The sequence below is a fragment of the Astyanax mexicanus genome, chromosome 16 (genome assembly GCF_023375975.1).
Source record: "Astyanax mexicanus isolate ESR-SI-001 chromosome 16, AstMex3_surface, whole genome shotgun sequence".
NCBI classification, from domain to species: domain Eukaryota; kingdom Metazoa; phylum Chordata; class Actinopteri; order Characiformes; family Acestrorhamphidae; genus Astyanax; species Astyanax mexicanus.
Window position 1 is genome coordinate 14474122 of NC_064423.1, and position 20839 is coordinate 14494960.

The 20839-nt window shown below is 37.7% G+C and overlaps 1 protein-coding gene across 1 annotated transcript; it reads right to left on the reverse strand.

Annotated features, from left to right (window-relative positions):
- Window positions 1–1734: 1734 nt before the first annotated feature.
- hapln4 (hyaluronan and proteoglycan link protein 4) lies at window positions 1735–16771 on the reverse strand. The gene is made up of 5 exons (XM_007252639.4): window positions 15923–16771; window positions 13108–13228; window positions 10940–11302; window positions 9256–9558; window positions 1735–6544 (listed from the first exon to the last, which is right to left on the reverse strand). Exons 1-5 carry the CDS (start codon window positions 15929–15931, stop codon window positions 6177–6179), a joined length of 1164 nt encoding a protein of 387 aa, XP_007252701.3. The 5' UTR covers window positions 15932–16771; the 3' UTR covers window positions 1735–6176.
- Between the last annotated feature and the right edge of the window lie 4068 nt (window positions 16772–20839).

Sequence of the window (20839 nt, forward strand, 5' to 3'; positions counted from 1 at the left end):
AGCAATAAACACAAATTAAATATTACTACATTTTAATGCTTATGAATGTTGGGTATCACTTTATTTGGATGGTTCAATAGAGATGCCTCATAGATGCTGAATTAACATTCACATAACATCACAATTAACTGCATGTCTATTAAATGTAACTTAACTCTCAACTAAATGTAAATGATTCTATACTGAATGTAACTCCACACCCAACCCGGAACCAGAACTCTAATCTTAACACTTTAGGGTGAGGTGTAGGGTTAGATTTAAGGAATAACGTTAGTTTTTAGGATTGATTCATGGTTGAATTTAGGCTTAAGGTTGGGGTTAGGAGTAGGGTTTTAAATCACTTATAGTGACATTTTATTCACTTAAAGTGTTGTTTTGATTCACTAAAAGTGCAGTTTTCATTCATTTAAAGTTTTGTTTTAATTCACTTAAAGTGTTGTTTTGATTCATTTATAGTACCATTCTGATTTACTTAGTGTCGTTTTGATTCACTTCAAGTGTCGTTTTCATTCATTAAAATGTTTTGATTCACTTAAAGTGCCGTTTGTCAGCTGTTTGCTGGTTTGCCAAAGGCATTTTGAAGCATTCTAAAGTCATGTAACAAGATGTTAATTTCTGGCCTGGGACACTGGGCATTTCAGTGTATATACTTTTTAATATGTTTACCAATATTACATTATTGTATACACATTTTCAGGTGTGTGAGTACATTATTGCTACTTTACATATATGGGAAAATAATTGGTGTAATTTAAATTTCACATATTTACATAATGTTGATGTCGGAAAAAAAACCTTACTATATCTAAAATGGTAACTTTTTAGAAGAATGAAAAATAAACTTCCCAGCTATCAACGATAAAAAAAAATCCCCAAATTATTTATTCAAATGTATTATTCATTTCTATTGGTCTGTTCATCTTGAAATTTAAACATAATGTAAAGAACTGGCAAATTCAAATTATGCCCTAAAAAGTAGAACGAGCCAAAATAGAGATGGATTGGAAAAGGTTTTTGCAGAACAGTGATATTATAAAATGGTTTATTTGAACAGACAGTAGGATAGAAAGACAGACAGATGACTGTTTTTGCTCTGTAAATATTTAGCTCCTAGTTAAATCTTTTTGACAGCCCCTAATGTATACTATTACCACCTCAGCAGGAGGATTAATTCAATTTCCAAGTAAAATACCATCTTCCACTGAGTGAACAGCAGTTTATGAAATCCTGTGAAAACTGAAACCAATCTGCAGATGTTTAAACAAATCTGATTAGAAAAATGTCACACTGAAATATTAGTGGATTAGTCTCTTGACTGCTGCTTACTTTTGAGGCATTTATTCTCAGCACTCTGTAATTAAGTGTGAAATATCTTTCCAAAGAGTAAACAATAATTCTAAACAACAGCACAACAGATCAGAGTTCCCGCGGCCTGATTTAGTCAGGTTAATCCCTAACTCTGGAAATACAGAGGGCCTCATTACGACTGTCTCTTTTGATATGACAGTGACACGTCTGTCGTTTTGGCCCAGCAAACAAATATTCTCAAGTGTTTTCCAGAGCTGCAGACGCTCTCGACACTGCAGACAGTTCCATGCAATTTGCCCCAGACAGAATGAGCCACTGTCATGCCTACTAACAATCAACAGTAGCAGTTTCCTCACTTTCTCATTATAAAAGTTTGGCCTGTTTACAAGCAACACAGACGTAGAGCAAGGAAGGAAGAGACAAATGTAAACAGATAAATAACTTTAATCTAAAATGCATTGTGCCACATCACAGTTGAATGGATAGTGCAATTCTTGACCACTAATGAGGTAGTAAAGCAGCAGCATTATGAAAGGCAGTCGTCGACTCGCTGAGATAATCATCTACTAAAAACATGCTAAGCAAGTTATTGCCGTAAGATTAGAATCATTAAAACTATACACTGCAAAAATGAGCAGGTGAGATTTAAAGTCAATATAGTCTACATATCTGATATTTCTCATTTTAACAGTATTGTACGAATATCATAAGAATATCATTTATTTTGAATAGTTTTGTGTGATTTATTTCACTGGCAGATGATTTTGCTTACTTATCTTTAGCCTAATTAAATATAAGTAAATACATCTTGATAAGAAATATAAGAAATAAGAAATAGCTGTTATGTAGACTATATATTTATATATAACATTATTAGTTCTGACCCTGCAATATGTTTGACTGAGAGGCGTTCTACGAGTGCCGTTATCAGCCAGAAATGCACTGTAACCAAGGCTCTCCATGTATTACTCCACCACATACAGGTAACCTAGCAACGATGCAGCACTTACAAGCCAAACATTGCAGCTACAAGCAGAGCAGCAATGAAACTTGCATTTTATAACCAAACTGATCGTATTTCCTTCATCTTCTTTAACTTAAAATCTTTAACTTTAATGTTTAATAAACAGTCATAATGAAACTGTGGTATAATCACAATAATACACTCAAGGTTCGTGCTGTAAAATGTAAAACTGGCACTGCTGTGCTGATCAACGGCACCCTGCCAATATCACAAGTAATAGTATTCCCTCACGTGTATTATTGCTTAAATAGAATTTTTTTGCAGTGTATATTTTTGCATACAAGGTGCTTATGTCTACAGTTATTACTGTGTGCATAGTAACTAAACTACTGAGAGCAGCCCACAACTGAACCAAACTGAGCAAAGCCATGCCGTTCCAAGCTTCTTCACTGCAAAATCAGAAGTCCAAAAGGGGTGGAGTCAGAATCAGTGGCGGACTTAGCAATTTGGGGGCTCAAGGCGAATTTAGCTTGGGGGCCCATCAATAAAAAAAAAATATTGATCAATAAAATACTAAAAATATTGAAAATGAATAAAAAATAATTAATATAAAATAAAAACTCATTTAAAACACAATCAAAAGCTATCTAACAGTGCGCAGAATAATATCAGTTTCAGTTATAATAATAATTGAAACAGCTCCCCAAAACCTCAACCTATCCTTTATATTTGACAATATTTGATTAACTTTACAGGTCCTCACTCATCTTAATTTATTTAACTAAACTGAGTTTTCAAATTATTTCTAGCCTCGCGCTGAATTCAGCTCCGCGCTGCGGGAGAGAGAGAGAGAGAGAGAGAGAGAGCGCGTGCGCAGCTCAGTGCGGCGCGGTGCATTTTGCCTGATTTCTCTTGTTTAAATATCAATAAATATGTGAATTCAATATTTTTTACTACCATATATTTTACTTCATTTCAGAGGACCTTATTTATTAAAACTTTTTTTTTAAAATGCAATGCCACGCGCGCTTTCCTTGTGACTGACGCTAAACTGTTTGATGCAGCTGTTATATTATATTATGTTATATCAATACCATTTTAAAGTTTTTCGTTTCTATGTTTTAAAATTCGTTAGATTATATTTTTGTCAACATTTTGGGTTTATTTTCGTTTGTTATTTTTCTAATAATAATAATAGAATTTACATAATTTAAAGTAAGTCAATTACTTTTACTAGTTACATTTATAGTGCGGTAACTCCTTAGTAACTAGTAAATATAACTGATTACTTTTTCAAAGTAAGGTGCCCAACACTGGTTGACAATGAGCAAGTTTCCCGACGCACAAGAGCAGGCTTATTCTATTTGCCTGAATAACATGAAATGTTTAAAATTAATACAGACATGTAGAAAAAACGAAGACAAGCTGTAACCTAGATATAAATAATAATATCTTAATAATAATAGAATAATAATAAATAATATAATAATATGCCAATTAGGCATATTTATAGCAGTAGGGTATTTTAATATTCATCCCTGAATCTAATTCATTTAAGTTATATACCTGATTTGATATTTTTCCATACAATCCCTGCTAAAGTTTTAGGTGAAGGAGACCCAAAGAAGGTAAGTGCATGTTTCTGGAAAAACAAAAAAGTGGGCGTGGCATCGCAATGGTTACCATCCATCGCGATGTTGGGTCATAAATGACGATATGGCACCTCCTCGTCCTCCTCCTCCACCAAAACATTCGGGTCCGGTGGTGCTGACACACTAAAAAAAGCTTATCAGTTTTGGAAGAGCATCTGTTTTTAGTTTAGCCTCTTCCTTCTTTTTTCGCTCACATCCCACTTGTACACTTAATTTCACCTTAATTCCGTCTTTCACAAGCAGCGCGTGTGCGTTCATGGCATGGCCACAAGGCATGGATGGAATATTCCATTTTAACGCGAAAGAGAGGGTGTGGACGGAATCTGTATTTCTTTGTAATTTATTGTGTTGTCTTTGTTTCCATTTTAAACATACAAGAATCACCATTTATGAACTCACTATCTGTGAATTACTGTCCAAAGGGCCCCAATTACCAGCTGTAGGCCTATGGGAAGTTTGCAGCTAGTCATGGGGCCCCTACAGTGGGCTGCAGTGGGAGGGGCCCAAGGCAGTTGCCTAGCAATGCCTCTATGCAAAGACCGCCTCTGGTCAGAATAATCGCACCATTTCATTGGTGGAAAACTGCAGTTTTAATATTAGTCTGAAATTAGTCCTGATACATGTATAGAATAGTTATATCAACTCAAATAGAAAGATACAACAGTATGTTATATAACAGTGTATTGCCTGTGATCATAGAGTCAAAAACTTAGGAAATATTTTTTGTACCCCTCATAAATTGAACAGAAAAGACAATGAAGTTTTTACAAGTATTTACAAGTGGAAAACTCAAGATTCTACAAGAAATACAAATTTACAAGACACAGAGACTCACTATTTTCATATATTTTGATCACGATTTTGTTACTAAACTATTAAGCTCATCCAGGCATATTTTAATCTATCAGAACCGTCTGTTTTAATTGTAGTCCAGTTCCGAGTCTTTGCAATAAACGTCTAACTGTTGACGTCTGTCTAGGCTTTTTTTAGTTAATGGCACACCTGTGTTTTCCGTTGCCAAGATAGCAATACTCCAGAACCTTACCTAAACACACCTCATTTCTACATAACACCCATCAGCCTTGATATATTCACAAGCAATTTCGCTATTTAATCGATGCAGATGCAAGGTTTTCACAGATTGTTGAGGGGTGTAAGATAGCAATAAGCATCACAATGTACCTTGAACAGTGCCTTCAAGGAACAGCAATACTGAGGAGAGTTCTCAGAAGGGAAATTAGAGTTTTGTTAGAGTCTGCAGTGTGCAGCTATTTTAAAGAATATGAGGTAAAAATAAAAATATATAAACAGGAATTGCTTCATTTTAGTGGTGAGAGAACTACATGCTTTTTTCAGTGCTTTAAATGTACTGATCAGGTAGGTCAGTCAGCCTGGATTATAAGATATCAGATTAGGGGCAAAATAACCTGATTGACACATCTCAATTTGATATTTAGTAGTGTTTGTGGACAACAGTGAATGTTCAGTTCGACCTTAAATAGCACAGTATTTACAAACTACCACTATACAGCTCCAATTGGATTTCTTGTTCATATAACTACTGTAAATCATGATTTCCACTTACCATACCCCCCAATAAAACTAGCTATTTACAGTCTACAGCATTTTCTATTATATATGTTGTACTACGAAACTAGCTTGTTCCACTGAAAACCCAAAGGAAGGAAGAGTTGGATCAGATCCAGCTCCACCCTCTGGACTTCTTGTTCTGCAGTGACAACCATCTTCAGCAAGGCTGCTGCCTAATGTGCCACATTCATTACGAGGTGCGCTAAATTAGCTCTCCGACTGGTTCACGTGCTAATTAGCGCAGAGCTGGGGCTTTCACTGAAGCATTTTTCATCTTGACACAAAGAATAAACAAAACACAAAAGTCCAAAGCCCAGTCCCCATCAGCCCCACCATGCTAGCCTACATACAGGAGGCACTAAAGCTAATGAGCATTGTTCTGCAGGCAGCTCAGGCTAGAATAGACTTCGTAAAAGCAAAAGTTGCCTACTAACTAAACTGCTCTCTGTTCAAACGTGGCTGACGTTTCTTTTCAGCTGAGAGAGAGAGTAAAATAACATGGGCGTAATCAAGCCGCAAGTTCAGCACTAGCGCTAGTTTGTCTGCTTTGTTGGTAAGTTAGTTAGTTAGTTAATTAGTTGACCTGCTTCGTCAGTCAGACATGCTGCCTAAGCTGCAGAAGCCATGGTGCTAATGATGGCAGCTCGGAAAATGCACAGGTTTCAGATGCTCCTGGTGCTGTTGGCAAGTTTGGCGGTGGTTTTAACTGGAGCTTGGACTGTGGTCTGGACTTCAGGATCTGGGGAGTCCTTTCGGAAGCAGTAGACCCCGTAGAGACGGAACTTTTTGTCAGGAAAGCCGAGGTTTCGGATGCCGGGTTCTGAGCCTCCGCACCGGGCACGAGGGTTGACGATGGGGTAACGGACACTGCCGTCTTCTACCCAGCCTGCCTCGCAGCGGTCCAGCAGCTGGAACTTCCAGGCGGCGTAGAGCTGGCCTACTTTGGCCATCGCAGAACCATCACGCTGGCAAGCCTTCAATGCCTCTGGGTAACTGACCTTCTTGAAGCGTTTCAGGAAATACACCTGGCCTAAAATAAGCACAAACACACAGAAACTTATAGAGAGATAAAAGCAGAGTAAACAGAAAAGACCTTCTAAAGATTACAGTGCTCCATACCTCGGCCTGCCAGACAGCAGAATCTAAACTGTGCCTGGAATTTCCAATCATACAGCACTGCGGAAGCCCACAGCACATCCCCAGCCAAGCAAGACGAGAACGCTCCATCAAAACCGACTATGAAACGCTTCTGTTTGCCTTTCACTGTCAGAAAAAGACTTTCCACGGCGCAGAATTTCAAAAATGGGATCTTGATTGTGGGACCACTAGAACTGCCATAAAACAAAGCGCTGATTCATCTGCAGGCCTCGAGCTGAAGTGTGTTTATACCTGAGACTAGACAGAAAAATGATTGTCTCAACTAAAGAGCTCCATCTCCCCACATCTCAGAGCCCACCCATCAGCTAGCTCCATCTTTGTTGAGGTGGCCGCTGGCTGCTCGGAGGGATGTTGTCTGATATTTCCCTGAGGGCCATTCCATAAATGTCCTCCAGCTGGAGCATCAGACAAAATTGCCCCGGCTGTGAGCATTTCAGGACAAAATGTGCCGTGCAGTAACTCATTTGAGGGTGTAATGAAAAGCCTGTTAGCTCTAAAAGAACTTAGAATGCCCTAATGGTGCGATATAATACAGAACTTGTCTACAAACAGTTTAACCGTTGAAATAAAACGCAGAGACACCCCAAGCACACACACACCCCTAGCACACACACTTCATCCAAAAAACAAAATGAATTTGGCTCTCCTCAGAGTTTACTCTCATTATTCCTACACAGTCACGATCTGACTCTGCACCCCAGCCGCCATAATAAATCATATTTTCCCCCCAAAATTTGATTTGGTGAATTCCGCTGTAGCAGATGCATCATTCTGTCAGCGCTGCGTCGCGCACATGGCGCCGCGAGCTCTGTGTTTCTGCCGGCTCTTTAATCAGCATCTGCCTGCAACCTGGACCTCGCTGGCACCGCCGCCGCCGCTTGGCGAGAGACTATCAAAGGCACGGCGATGAAAGCAGAAGCAGGGGGCCCTCCAGCTCTTTCAATAAGAGCCAAATTAACAAAAGCCGGCACTCGTCCACCTGCCCGAGGCCTCACAAGATCACAGGGGGAGGCCAGAGACCCACTGCAGCCTGAGGCCGGCCACGGGGGTGAGAAATATTTAACAGATAACAGATAACAAAAAATGAGCAGTATTTTCCACAGAATGTGGGCGATAACAAAACCACTTTCACTTTCCTAAGGGAAGATTTTATTTTAAAATGAAGTTATTTGTTATTTCATATCCATGACTGATATATCCACTGTCTGCTGTGTAAGAAGAAGCTTATTAGCCGTTCTTTTATTTTGTTCCCTTCACCATCTGGAGAGAGGCTGTGGGCCACTGGAGCAGGTACATATAAATAAACAGGGCCAGGAATATGAGAATAAATAATTCACACAATTTTCCACTGTCCAAAATGTAATTGATCAGCTGAGGCATGGTTGATACCTTGTAGTTACCTTGAGGTTTAGCGGTTAAAAAGTTAACTTTGTGAGTTATTAATCAGAAAGTTGTGTGTTCAATATCTAGGTCCCCAAAGATGACAAAGGCCTTGGTAAAAAGTTGAAAACGGCCTTGAGAGCTTTTTATATTAGCACCATTACAAAAAAAACAAATGGATATTCCATTCTTCAGGGCTCCCTCTACTGTTGGGGATTGTCATTCACATTTACACCTCTGCAGTAAGTATACAAATCAAGCTTTGAGCTCCCCTCTCAATCACTGTACACATGCACTTGTTGACAAGCTGACAGATACAGAAGCAGCTTCCTGGTCTTTATTAAAGTTGTACAGATTCTATCCCATTTCTAATCCCCCTTGTTTTCAAGTGATACTTTTCCCCTTTGGAACAGAGTTACAAGAAGAAGAGGTGAAATCCCTCCGCTAAGATTTGGGACAATCCATCAAGAACTTGTAAGTGACCCTCCTACGATGATGTGATGATATAAGTGCTGAAGTTTAGCAACCTACCTGCTAGTTAACTAGTCAACTTTAGGGCACTAAATGTCTTTTAAAAAAATTATTATCCTCCATACCTGATGGGGAGCAAAAATGAGCTTTTATTAGCTTTTATTTTATTTTTCTGTTTCACCTTAAATACTGCAGCCTCAGACATTTGTTGCACCATTTAAGATGGAGCAAGACAGTTAGCTAGCTAGCTACTGAGATTAAGTACTAGGAATATTTTATACTTGTTTTAAAGAAAATGCCCATAAAACATTGAAACCACGCGTTAAACAATGATAATAAAGTGGTTATTGTAATATTTAACTAGGATAATACTAAAATTTAAGTTTTTATTTGGTCGATTGTGCCACAATGTGTTGCCATCTCATCTGTTTTAAGGGTGTTGCTGAAAAAGCTCTGGTTAAAGGGACATTTAGCCCTAACACTTACCCTTACCTAAAAAAACTCTTATCACTTGTGTTGCTCCTGACATCTCTGATACATGTGTAGTCAGCCACCTCCTACTTCTGACTGCTGCCAATGCATCATTACTAGGCAGCTGATGCAATCTGAGGAAAGCACCAGATCCCCAGCCCTGATACATCAGCCAACAGATGACTGAGCCAACCAACATCACAATGGGTATGATGAAGTAAAAGAGCACTATGTTGAGAGAACATGACTGACTGTCTTTACCGTTAAGCTTTGAGGTGAAGCAGAAGGCGTCGTAGCGCTCGTCCTCTTTGTGTCGGTAGCCGTAGTTGCGGACTCCAGCGGGGGTATCTTTGCGCCCACACTGATCTCTCGGGTGTGAGATGGGGTACTGCACTGAGCCGTCCTCCAGCCAGCCAGCGTTACACCAGTCCAGCCCCTCCAGCCAGGCCTTGTGCAGCTGGGCATGAGAAGCCAATATGGCGTCCTGCTGTTTACACGACTCTTCCGCATCGTGGTAGTTCAGCTTGTAGCGCCCAAGACGAGGGTAGTATGGGAAGACAACACCTGTGGATTATACACTGAAATTAAACTCAGATTACGGATTTGCTACATGTATAGAATATAATACATTATATAGAAATGTCAAACATTTGGGGACACTTTGCACTTTGTGTCCAGTGGTTGTCACCTGAAGGGTTTGAGTGCTTAAAAGTAGTTGCATGAATACAAAGTGTGATGTTTACTCAATATAACTCTGATATAATCTTCAATAATCACACAAACTGATATAACTAATAATGTTAGGGCCAACTGGCAGCTGACAAACAATATACAGTAATGGTTGAAAGTGTTGTCACCCCTGAAATTTGTCTCTGTGTCAGAGTATTTCGTTACATTCAAATGTTGAATGTTACACTCAAATGTGTGCTGACACTGATGCACCCTGAGCCTGGTACCGATACGATACTTTGAATTTGGTACCGATACCCGAACGATACCTTTTTGATACCATTTTTCATTTTTTTTGTACCATTTTTACCAAGTTGTAACCAAAAAATGCAAAAAACAATAATTATTCTCACACAATGTATTTATTTATCAGCTGACTTGAGTAATCTTATTCGCATACTTAAACTTCAAATATTTGTTCTGTGCATATTTATTTAGGCATTCTATTTTTGGGTTTTTTTTTTTCTTTCATTTTCTCCCCAATTTACACGGCCAATTAGCCAACCCACTCATGATAATTAATTTTCATGCTGATGATTACTTATTTTGGTCTGTGCCTTTTTGGTATCAAATTTTAATACCCAACCTTTCATCAATTTTTCTTTTCCATCCACATCTAGTGAGATTAGCTACAGTGCCATTGGTACTAAAAGTCTTGATTATGTTGCGCACTAATAAAAAGATCTCTGGAGATTATTGATATATTTCCATCATTGTGGTTCTGTTGAACTCAAGACAGTTCTTTTCTCTTCTTTCTGTTCTTCATGCTTCTTCTTCAAGTGTGGCACACATAGACACACAATACAAAGACTGAGTGAACTTCTCTCATTTTTATCTGGTTTCAGTTGTGCTTTTTAAATTGCCAAGACCTGTTATGTGTCATGGAGAGATTAAATGACAATCACATTCTTGAAATAAAGTTGCTTACCCACAGCTTTGAAAAAATGCCAATAATTTACTCTGACCTATTTTTGGAGTTTTGTGTGGATATACATTTTAAATCTATAAATCTCTGTTTTTGAGTTGTTCAAATACACACAAAGGAAATAAACATGTGTATAACAAAACATGTAATTGCAATAATTTCTGACAGAAAATGTCAGGGGTGCCAGCACTTTTGGCCATGACTATATGACCACTGAGCATCCCCAAAGATTTGACGGGCAGTGCATATCATGTCATTCTGACAGATCTTGAATCCAACCACGGCCCAAACCTTCAAGGTCTAGACTCACGAATCCTGTGTCATCCTCCATGTCGTTGGTGACCTCACACTCGTAGCGTCCGTAGTCCTGCAGGGTTACGTTGTGGATGATGACTGAGGCATCTCCTACTCCAGCCTGCTCCAGATCCACACGCCCTCGATACGGCCCGAAGGCCCGCTGCTGACGACCCAGTGCCACAAACACGTCCTCAAACTGAAAGGCGTCCGTAACCTTGGTCCATTTGATGCGAATGCGGGCTGGATCGACGTTCTCTGGCTCATGGTGGAAACGGCAGGGCAAGGTGATGGTACCTCCTCGATGTGTGACCACTTTACCTGGAGCAGTCTGTACTATCACTGCTCCAGAATCATCCTCTAAAAGCAGAACAAAGGAGACAAAGAACAGACTGAGTTCCGGTTGGCCCATTTAAGAGAATACTGAAAATGCATAACAGCCTTCTACTGTTAACAAATAGTTTTTAACCTCATTTTGTTTTATAACACCTTTGGATAATTTGGTTTCTGTTGTAATGAAAGCTAAAAAATTGCATAATATTGTAAAATGAGCAATACTGATAATCTGGATCCAAAGGCATACTTTAAGAATAGAATATATTAGGCTATAATTAGCAGGAAACAAGCAGGAAAAGCTAAGAATCTGAGACATAAAGAACCAAAGTAAAATTGATGCGCTCAAAGCTCATTGATGACTTAAAGGTGTTAAATCCAACATTTTAAGCATTAATATAACCCTGGCTAGCAATGCTAGAGCAACATTAGCATTACCCACAAATGCTAATACCTGCTAAGCACTTGCTCTTTCGCCATTCAGAGTTGAGTATTATTGGCCTGTAGCCTGCTGCTAACCCCGGCTAGCACTGCTGGAGCAGCATTGGCATTACCCACTAAGCGCTAGCTCTTTTGCCTGTCAGAGATAGGTATTTTTTTTTTGTTTACTTAACTTAGCTTAGCTTTAAAGGTCTCGCCTCTCAGCTGTCCTGTTTCGTACTAGTGACGCACAATGCACCTTATAATACAGTGCACCTTATAGTGCGAAAAATGTGGTACACAATATTAGGCAGGTGATTTTAATGTTATGGCTGTTCTGGGCACACTTTTGGCATTTGAGAGTGTTATATGTATTGCTGCAGTCCTGCAGTCTGTAGGAGATTGTTTGTAAGTTGACAATGACTTCTATTTAGTCTTATTTAAGCGAGCCAACCTGCCTTGATTTCTGTCGGGAGATTGTTCAGGCCCCCAGGAGCTGGATTTCATACGCACACACAAAACCGCAGACTCTGTCTTTAGCCTGAGAGCTCTGGGCAGTTAGACAATGAGTCCGCGTGACACCGCCTGAGCTTTTCAGGACAAATCACAGCGGCAAAAATCAGCCCTGACATCTGGTCATTAGAACTCTCCACTCAGTGTCTGTCTGAAATGTTTGTCACCAACGAACGTTAGCGGATGAAAGCCGAACAGTAAACAGATCCCTGCATTAATTCAGTGCCTGACATCTAAAGAGGCACGGATGTGTTTGGGCAAACGGGACATAAATTAAAAGCCCATGTCATGGTAACCACAGACCCTGTACAAGGTAATTTGCAGCTGCCAAAAGACTGTGAACCTCACACTGAGATGGGGACACCAACGCAACCTGCATTTACAAAGGCCTATTTTACTACAACCAACAAAGGAAAAACCTGAGAGACAGAATCCACCCCTCCAGTTAACCCTCCAGGGCTTTAAAGTTGTTTACTGCATGTGTGCTGCCTTTCAAAACCCACAACCTTGCTCATAAACATGCAGCAGCGCTAACTCTCCTCATATCCTTCATATATTCCACTCGGCTGAGTCCTAACTTAAAACTTATGAGCCATTACAAAAATAAACGAGCACGAAGGATACAGAAGGACAGGCCCTAAATCTGTAAAATTACAAAGGCTCTTGGGAGTCGTGCAGTTCACGAATGGTGTGAGATGAAATCGCAGTGCATGAAAGCCACTTACCTCTGTATTATTGTATACAAATATCCATATTGCATGGTAATATACTGTATAGTACACTGAATCATATGTATAGTAATATGCAAACACAGCAAATCATTTAATGAGTTGTTGATTTAGCTGGTTTATCAATGTGACCAAGGTTGTTGACCAGATTGATTAAGCAAGAGTTCTTACCAAGGACATGCACCACCTTCCTTCTCCCTTTGTCTGGGTCAGCAGGGTGGGGGGTCACGAAGGGAGAAAAGAGCAGGACGGTGCAGCTGAGCGATGCCAGCCACCACAGCCTCCCTTGGAGCTTTAGTCATAAAAATAATACGTTTAGGACAATCTGGGAAATACAAATATCGAAATATGTTCCTTACATTTACTTCAACTTTAATTTAACTGAACCCAAAATGTTTTATGTTTTCTCTGGTCAACTTTATTTTATTCATTAACATATATCTATTCTGGTATTTCAGGCCTGCAACACATTACAAAAAAGATGGGATGGCTTTAGGGCTAGAAATGAGGCAAAAAATAAATTAGAGAGTGCAGTATCTGCAGAAACTGTAAGTATGATTGCAGTGCTGATTCATGGGGATTTTGAGGACACAGAACCTTTGGACAGCCTATGGGGTGCCCAAACCTTCGCCCAAAATATGAATGATCTATATGATATCAAAGCTGGTGAGTTACTGACCATGTCTGCACAAAAATAAAAAATTCTCTGTTGCAGCAGCTGAGTTTATGGCCATGTTATTAAAAAATAAACACATCCTCTTTTTTCTTTTTGACCAACACCAGCAGATGACATGGCTCTATAAACCATCCCTGACCATCAGTAAATTTTGCATTTCATTTGAAAATCAAAGGACCAGAGTCTGAAGGAAGAGTGAAAAGACACACAGTCTAAGCTGCTTGATGTCTAGTGTGAAGTTTCCACAATCTAGTGCTGTGCGATATGATGATAAATATCGTGGGGACGATAGAAAAGTGTCTATCGTGCTACTTACCTTCTATCGTCTCTATCTTTTTTACAGTAATTTCATCATTTATTCATGCAAATAAATAAAGTAGGCTATGATGAAATGTATTGCCGTGGTCACTTTGCATAAACAAGGTTTAAATAAGTGATAAAGTAATCTTCGCAAAAAAACGTAATTTGACGGACACAGGCGGACACGCCGGTTTGTGTCATGCTTTACATTATTAAACTCATTAGAGCTGAACAATGGAGATTGTTCTTTTGAAACAATTAGCTACTGCATCTACCTCATCAGTTTTTATTTGATACATATATATAGCGACACTAAAAGGTAGTAATTTTCATTTGTGAAAGTTGGGTTTAATGTCACTTGAAATTTGTAACATACTTAAATGTGGTATATCAGGATATATATCATTATTGTGATATACAAAAAAAATATCGTGACATGATTTTTTTCCATATCGCCCAGCACTACCACAATCAATGATGGTTTGGAGAGACATGTCATCTGCTGGTGTTGATCCACTGTGTCCAAATTTCAAAGTCAGTGCAGTGTTTTCCCACAAAATCTTACAGCACTTCATGCTTCCCTCTGCTGACAACTTTTAGGGAGATACATACAGATCTCATTTTCCAGCAGGACTTGGCACACTGCCCACGCTGCCAAATGTACCAACTGGTGTTATATAATATTCAAATATTCAGATTTTTGAATTTGCATTGTCTGTAAGCCATAATCATCAACAATAAAATAAATAAATGCTTAAAATAGATCACTCTGTTTGCAATACATCTTTATAGTATATGAGTTGCACATTTTGAAGTAAATTACTTTTCACAATAAAAAACCTTAGTAAATGTATGAAACGTTTTTTTATGTTGGTCTCATATATTTGGTAAACCTCTTTATGGAAAATTCAGATAAGAAAGTACTTTTCCTTTTTATTTCATTGCAGACAATATGAACATTCATATTCATTCACCAAGACATTCCATGTTTTTTGTGTTACTTTGTCTTGCAAATATTGTCCTTTAGTGTGCAACAGTAAGGGGTCATTTTTGTTGCATTTTCTGTTTCAAAATTCTCCACACATTTTCTACCAGTACAATTCATAAATATGTAGAGTCAGAAATTTTATTTAATAACTTCAGCATGCATTCACTGACAAACGGGTGATCCTCTGCCCATATTTTCTCTTTAAAGACTCATCATTTTATGGATACTGCTTTTATACATAAATATAAATTATGATTATAATCATCTGTTTACATTACCCGACTGAAATCACATCATCGTTATTATTTGTTTACCTCATTACTAGCCCTAAACTGCCTCATCCAAACTTTTTTGAAAATGTAGTGCAGGCCTATTTAAAAAAAAAAAAAAAGTAAACAAAGTTGACCAGACAAAACATGAAATACTGGATAATGGATTTATACTCTGTCTGCGATGAAATAAAAGACAAAGAAATGTAGGAAATATTTACATCTCACATTTTTCACATTCTCTTTTAGCTTTGCGGGGTATGTGCATCATTAAAGGATACTGCATTATGAATTATATCCAGATAAATCTCTGTTTACAGCTTTTCATGCCTGTGTATGTGTGGGAATGTTTGCCTCATTACCGAATGTGTGTATACAGAGTAAAAGAAAGAAATATATAATTTACTTCTCTGTTCATTAGCTACAATTTAAGAAATAATAATAATATCAACACCAATATAGAAATATGCTGCATGTGTATGGCCTTTAACACACAGTGCTATTTAATAATATGCTTTATTAAATTAAATGATGAGATCTATAAGCTATGTCTGCAGAGCTTTGGGAAAGAGATAAAGAAAACAACAGCATTGCAGTAAAATAATACAGCTTGAACCGAGTCCTGCTCTCTCTCTCTTTCTCTCTCTCTCTCTCTTTCTGTACAGTGCTCTGTCGCATTGGTCAAGGTTATACAGGAAAGGCAATCTCCCTGTTTGTTTGTTTTTTACGGCGTGCAATACAATATCAACTTACCATCATCATCCCGGAGAGGAGGCTCTGCCTGCCTGCTGGAGTGAGTGAGTGAGGAGGTTTCTGAGCTGCAGTCAGGAGGAGGCAGTGAGGAGGAGGAGGATGAGGAGGCTGGACAGTGGGGGATACAGTGCGTCGCTGTGCTGCAGTTCAGTTCAGTCCGTCCCTCCGCCTCCGCTCCCCTGGTCTCTGTACTGCAGCTCCAGCCCTCCAGCCCAGCATATCCGTCCCACAACACACAGCCTTTACTACCGTCTAGCAGACGTGTGCAGCGTATAAACACGGTTGAGAGGTTTCAGCCTGAGAAAACCAACACAGGTCCTGGCTTTGGATACCTGTATTTATTTTCACTGTAATAAATAACTAGGTTAAGATACAACACAGATAATAGTTAAGTTAACCTAACTAGCTATAGTTAGCATCTTGAATAAATGTGTCGTTACGTTAAAAAAACAGCCCAAAACTAACTTCTAATTCGGAATTGACGTGTAGTTTTTAACACACACAGTAAAATAACGATGTTACGCTATAAATACGCTCCTAAAACACACTCAAAAAAAGTTAACGTTAAGTTGTTTGAAGCAAACCTTGCTAGCTAAGCTAGCCAAGCTAAGCTAACTAACCAACTCAGTGCTTAGCTTAGCTGTGAAGCTAACGCTGTCTTATATTTAGTTTAGTAGCTATAAATACTACTTAAACACACTCAAATAAGTTGTTCTCTATAAGTTGTTTGCAGCAAACCATTAGTGTTAGATATCTGGTGGCTTAGCTTAGCTCTGAAGCTAAATCTGTCTTATATTTAGTTTAGTATAAATACGCAGTTTAAAAAGTTGTTCTCTATATAACTTAGGTTGTTTGCAGTGCTGCTAGCTAGCCTAGCCTAGCCTAGCTTAGCTAAGCAAAGCTAACTAACTAACTCAGTGGCTGCGTCCAGAAACTTTTGCTACTCCTCCTCTCCTACTCCTCCTTTCCTACTCCTCCTCTCCTACCCCGGAAGAAGGTGGAGGAATCGAGGAGAGGAGAGGAGGAGGAGGAACGGAGGGAAGGAGCTGTAATTGGGGAAATGGGACAGCTGATCCCTTTTAGATAGGATGTTGACTACCGATGAACTGAGCCAATCACAACGCTCACTTTTAGCACATGCCGGATCCTGCCCAGCCAATCACAGCTTCTGAATAAAGCTCCACATACAAAAATAAAAACGAGAGATCAATAAACACAATTCCAAATTCTAGAGATCAAGCTTCAAAGTGCAGCCTGATTAGCCATTGATGAAGGTTGCATATGTAAATATTAAATTATTTTAATAGTAAAATATGATTTCATTGAATGTAATAAAACAAATAACAAATCTTAATAAATAATAAATATAATAATACATATTATATTTTGCATACATGTTGAAGTGAAAAAATATTAGATGAAACAGCATCAATGGAACATTACTGTCACACAGCTAAATATTCAGATATTCCAATAAAATCCTGCTTACTCCCAGCCGCATTTTGGCCGCATCTCTGGCCAGTGAGATATATATATATATATATATATATATATATATATATATATATATATATATATATATATATATATATATATATATATATATATACATACACGTATATACGTGTATGTATATATATATATATATATCATGTTACAAATATGGGAACATTAATAAAGTTTTACTGAGCATACAGCTTATCTAAACAAAAACATATATTAGTGCTTTACTGGCTGTATAATTAGATAAGGAACCTAGTTAATTAATATGTTTATGACGTATATTAGGGCGTTGCCTGCTCATCGCACTGCTTTTCGCGTGCTCTGTGGGCGTGGATGCAGTGATGTCATTGGAAAATCCTTAAAAGTCTTCCGGAGTAGGATACACTGATGTATCCTTCAATGGAAGCTTACTACAGGAGAATTTTAAGCGGCTTCTTTCGTCTCCTACGGTATTCGGACAGGCGGCAAGATGGCGTCACGAAATCAGTTTCCGGGTCACGGAGGAGAGGAGGAGGATCGGTAGGAAAAAGGAGACACTTTTGGGGTTTCTGGACGCAGCCAGTGTTAGATATTCGTTAGCTTAGCTGTGAAGCTAACGTTTTCTTATATTTAGTTTTCTCAGCTTTTCTCTTCTGAGTTTAGACAGCTATAACGTTTTTTCCGTAAAATGTATGATGTTATTGCTCGACCTGAGTACAAAAACAAGGTTTATGTAGCATATTAAGTCATGAATAGCTGTAAGTAGCAGACAGTGTGAGTTGTTTATATAGGACTGAAGACCCATGGGTTTGTATGGAGGGGAATTAGCTCAAATGGTAGAGCGCTCGCTTAGCATGCGAGAGGTAGCGGGATCGATGCCCGCATTCTCCAGATACCAAAATATTTTTTATACTTTTTTATTTTTTGTGTTTGTTTTGTGAGGAATGAAGAAATTATTATTATAGCGGCTAATCCTTTATAATCTGAACTATTAAAATATGAAGAAAATTATAATTCGCTTACATTATATTATTATTAGTTTATTTGACTTTCTGACAGATTGTTGGAAAAAAAACAACTAAATAGCAGGTTGCATACGTGACTTTTATCTATTGTATTTTTAATGTATTTAGCCCATCTTATGTTAGTTTATTTTAGTTGTTTTACAAACAGAATACAAACCTTTTTACTATATGCTCTGAATGGTCGTTTTAAAGTAGTAATTTCTAAATCTGTATGTATTTATTTATTATTTTTAAAATATATTTTTATTATTATAGAAATCTGTATTTATTATTATTATTATTATTATTATTATTATTATTATTATTATTATTACCATATAAAAATGCTTTGATTTTTATGATAATTTTTTATCATCCAAAATCCAACTTTTGTACATAGGTACAGTAATTTACCCACTACTCAGAAAAAAAATGACCTAATGTGGCCTAATTTATTAACAACATCACAAATGTTGCAAATTAGTCATCCTAAGTTGGAGCATAGTTTATATAAATTGATAAAAATCAGGATCACTAGACTGTTTTTCAACTAAGCAGTTTTGTTAAACATAATTCTTTGGAAGGCATGCAAGTTTCACTCCAATTAGGCAATAGGTGGTGCTGTGAAAACAAAACATCTGTTTGTCAACAACTACTTTGCCAATTAAATTGAGCATTTGCCTCCTATATCTCTGGCCCATTTGATGAGTGAGTTAAACTAGTCTCTGGGTTTTCATTAAATGTTTGCAAATTGGATCGTACAACAATCTTTGTCGAAGTACAAAATTAATAAAATAACTAGTTTTATTAAATCTATTGGCTGCAATAAATAAATCAATCAGTTTAGAGTGGTTTGTGTTAACTGGTTAACTGTAATTGGTTCTAAACTTTATTGTGGATAATAAAATGTAGGTGATTATAACACAAAATCTTAAATATTTTTCAAATATTAGTTAATAATAAGACTATTAAGGCAAAGCTTGTAAATTTCCTGAAAACATACCATGTTGCTGTGGCTGCTGTTTGGCATTTTTCTAAAGCGCAGGGTGTGGGTTTGATCCCCATCTAAGGTATATCTAGATTTTTTTAACAAATCAAATTTTTACCTTCCTTAACCAAATCGCTGCTATGTGCCAATTAATCCTAATGGAGTGGAGTTTATGTCACATAAAAATCAAAAGATTGTTAACAAGGATTTCGATGAAACTTTGAAAATGATTTGCCACATGATTATTTGGAAAGCATCCAAGTTTCTCAGCATCAAAACATCTGTTTCTCAACAGCGGCTACTGAGTCCAATTAAGTCGAATTAAGTGGCCCATTTGATAAGGGTCTTATTAGGGACAACTCAATAATTTAAAAAATACGGCTGCAGTTTTTAAAGTTCAAAAAGTGAGATTTCAAACTTCTTTTATAGTTTTTACCAGATTTTCACAAATCATGTCTTAAATCATCTGTGGAACTAATTATTTTTAAAATGTTGGAGTTTTTTTTATCATTTGGCTTAAATAAATAAATAAGCAGAGCAGGCTGGATTGTGTGTATAGCTGGATCTATAAGTTTGTTATAGACTGTCAAATGGTGACCAAATTGACAAATTATTTCCACTAGGTCATCATGACACAAAATCTTTAATAACTTTAAAAAAAAACTTTAACTTTTTCATTAATATTTAATAAAAAGATAATAATGCAAAGCATGTCAATTTTGCAAAGAGAGTGCTGGGTTCCTTTGTATTCTCTCACAATAAATTGCCTAAAAAAGCTAAATTTTGCCATGGTTTGATTCCAAGCTCTGGCAATTCTGTCAGTGTGGAACTTATCTATGTAAGTACATCCAAAGTTTATCTAAATTGTTCAAGACTTCTAAGAAGTGCTATTGAAGAATTTTGCTATTGACCACATTAGACATTTCCCCTGGGTGATGGTCTATCCCAGATTTCTCTGAGCCCAGAGAAGTTGATGCCACTTCTGGACAGGTTTAAAAAAAAGGCTTCTGTTTTCAGTTGTAAAGTTTTAGGTGGCATTTGTGACTGAACGAATGTAAACTGCATATTGTTGTGCTGGATTAAGGTTTGCCAAAGAAATCACACGCCCATGTGTTTCTATCAGCTGCTGTTTAATTACTGTAATTACAGTGTTTAATGTAATGGTAATGGTCAGAAAAATTAATGGTCAGAACTTTTTATTGGATTTATACTTTATTGTTTATTTGGATTTCTGACCAAAACTTAAACATGCGTCCAAAAATGACAAATTTATTTACAGATGTCCCAAGTCTCCTGGACAGTCTCAATAACGCCCCCCTGATGCCCGCAAATCAGATAAAATATTCCGGAATCTAGAAGGAGTGGCCCAAGAGTGAACACAAACAAGCATGCAGGGGACACAGACTGTTTTTCCCCAATCGCGTGTGTGAAAGAGAAAGAGAG

Excerpts from the sequence above, each read along its gene's own strand:
- hapln4 (XM_007252639.4), bottom strand. Across the intron at positions 9,559-10,939 it reads CGTGAGTCTAGACCTTGAAG|GTGTTGTCTTCCCATACTAC; the intron begins GTTTGGGCCGTG and ends TATAATCCACAG. Across the intron at positions 6,545-9,255 it reads CTTCACCTCAAAGCTTAACG|GCCAGGTGTATTTCCTGAAA; the intron begins GTAAAGACAGTC and ends TGCTTATTTTAG.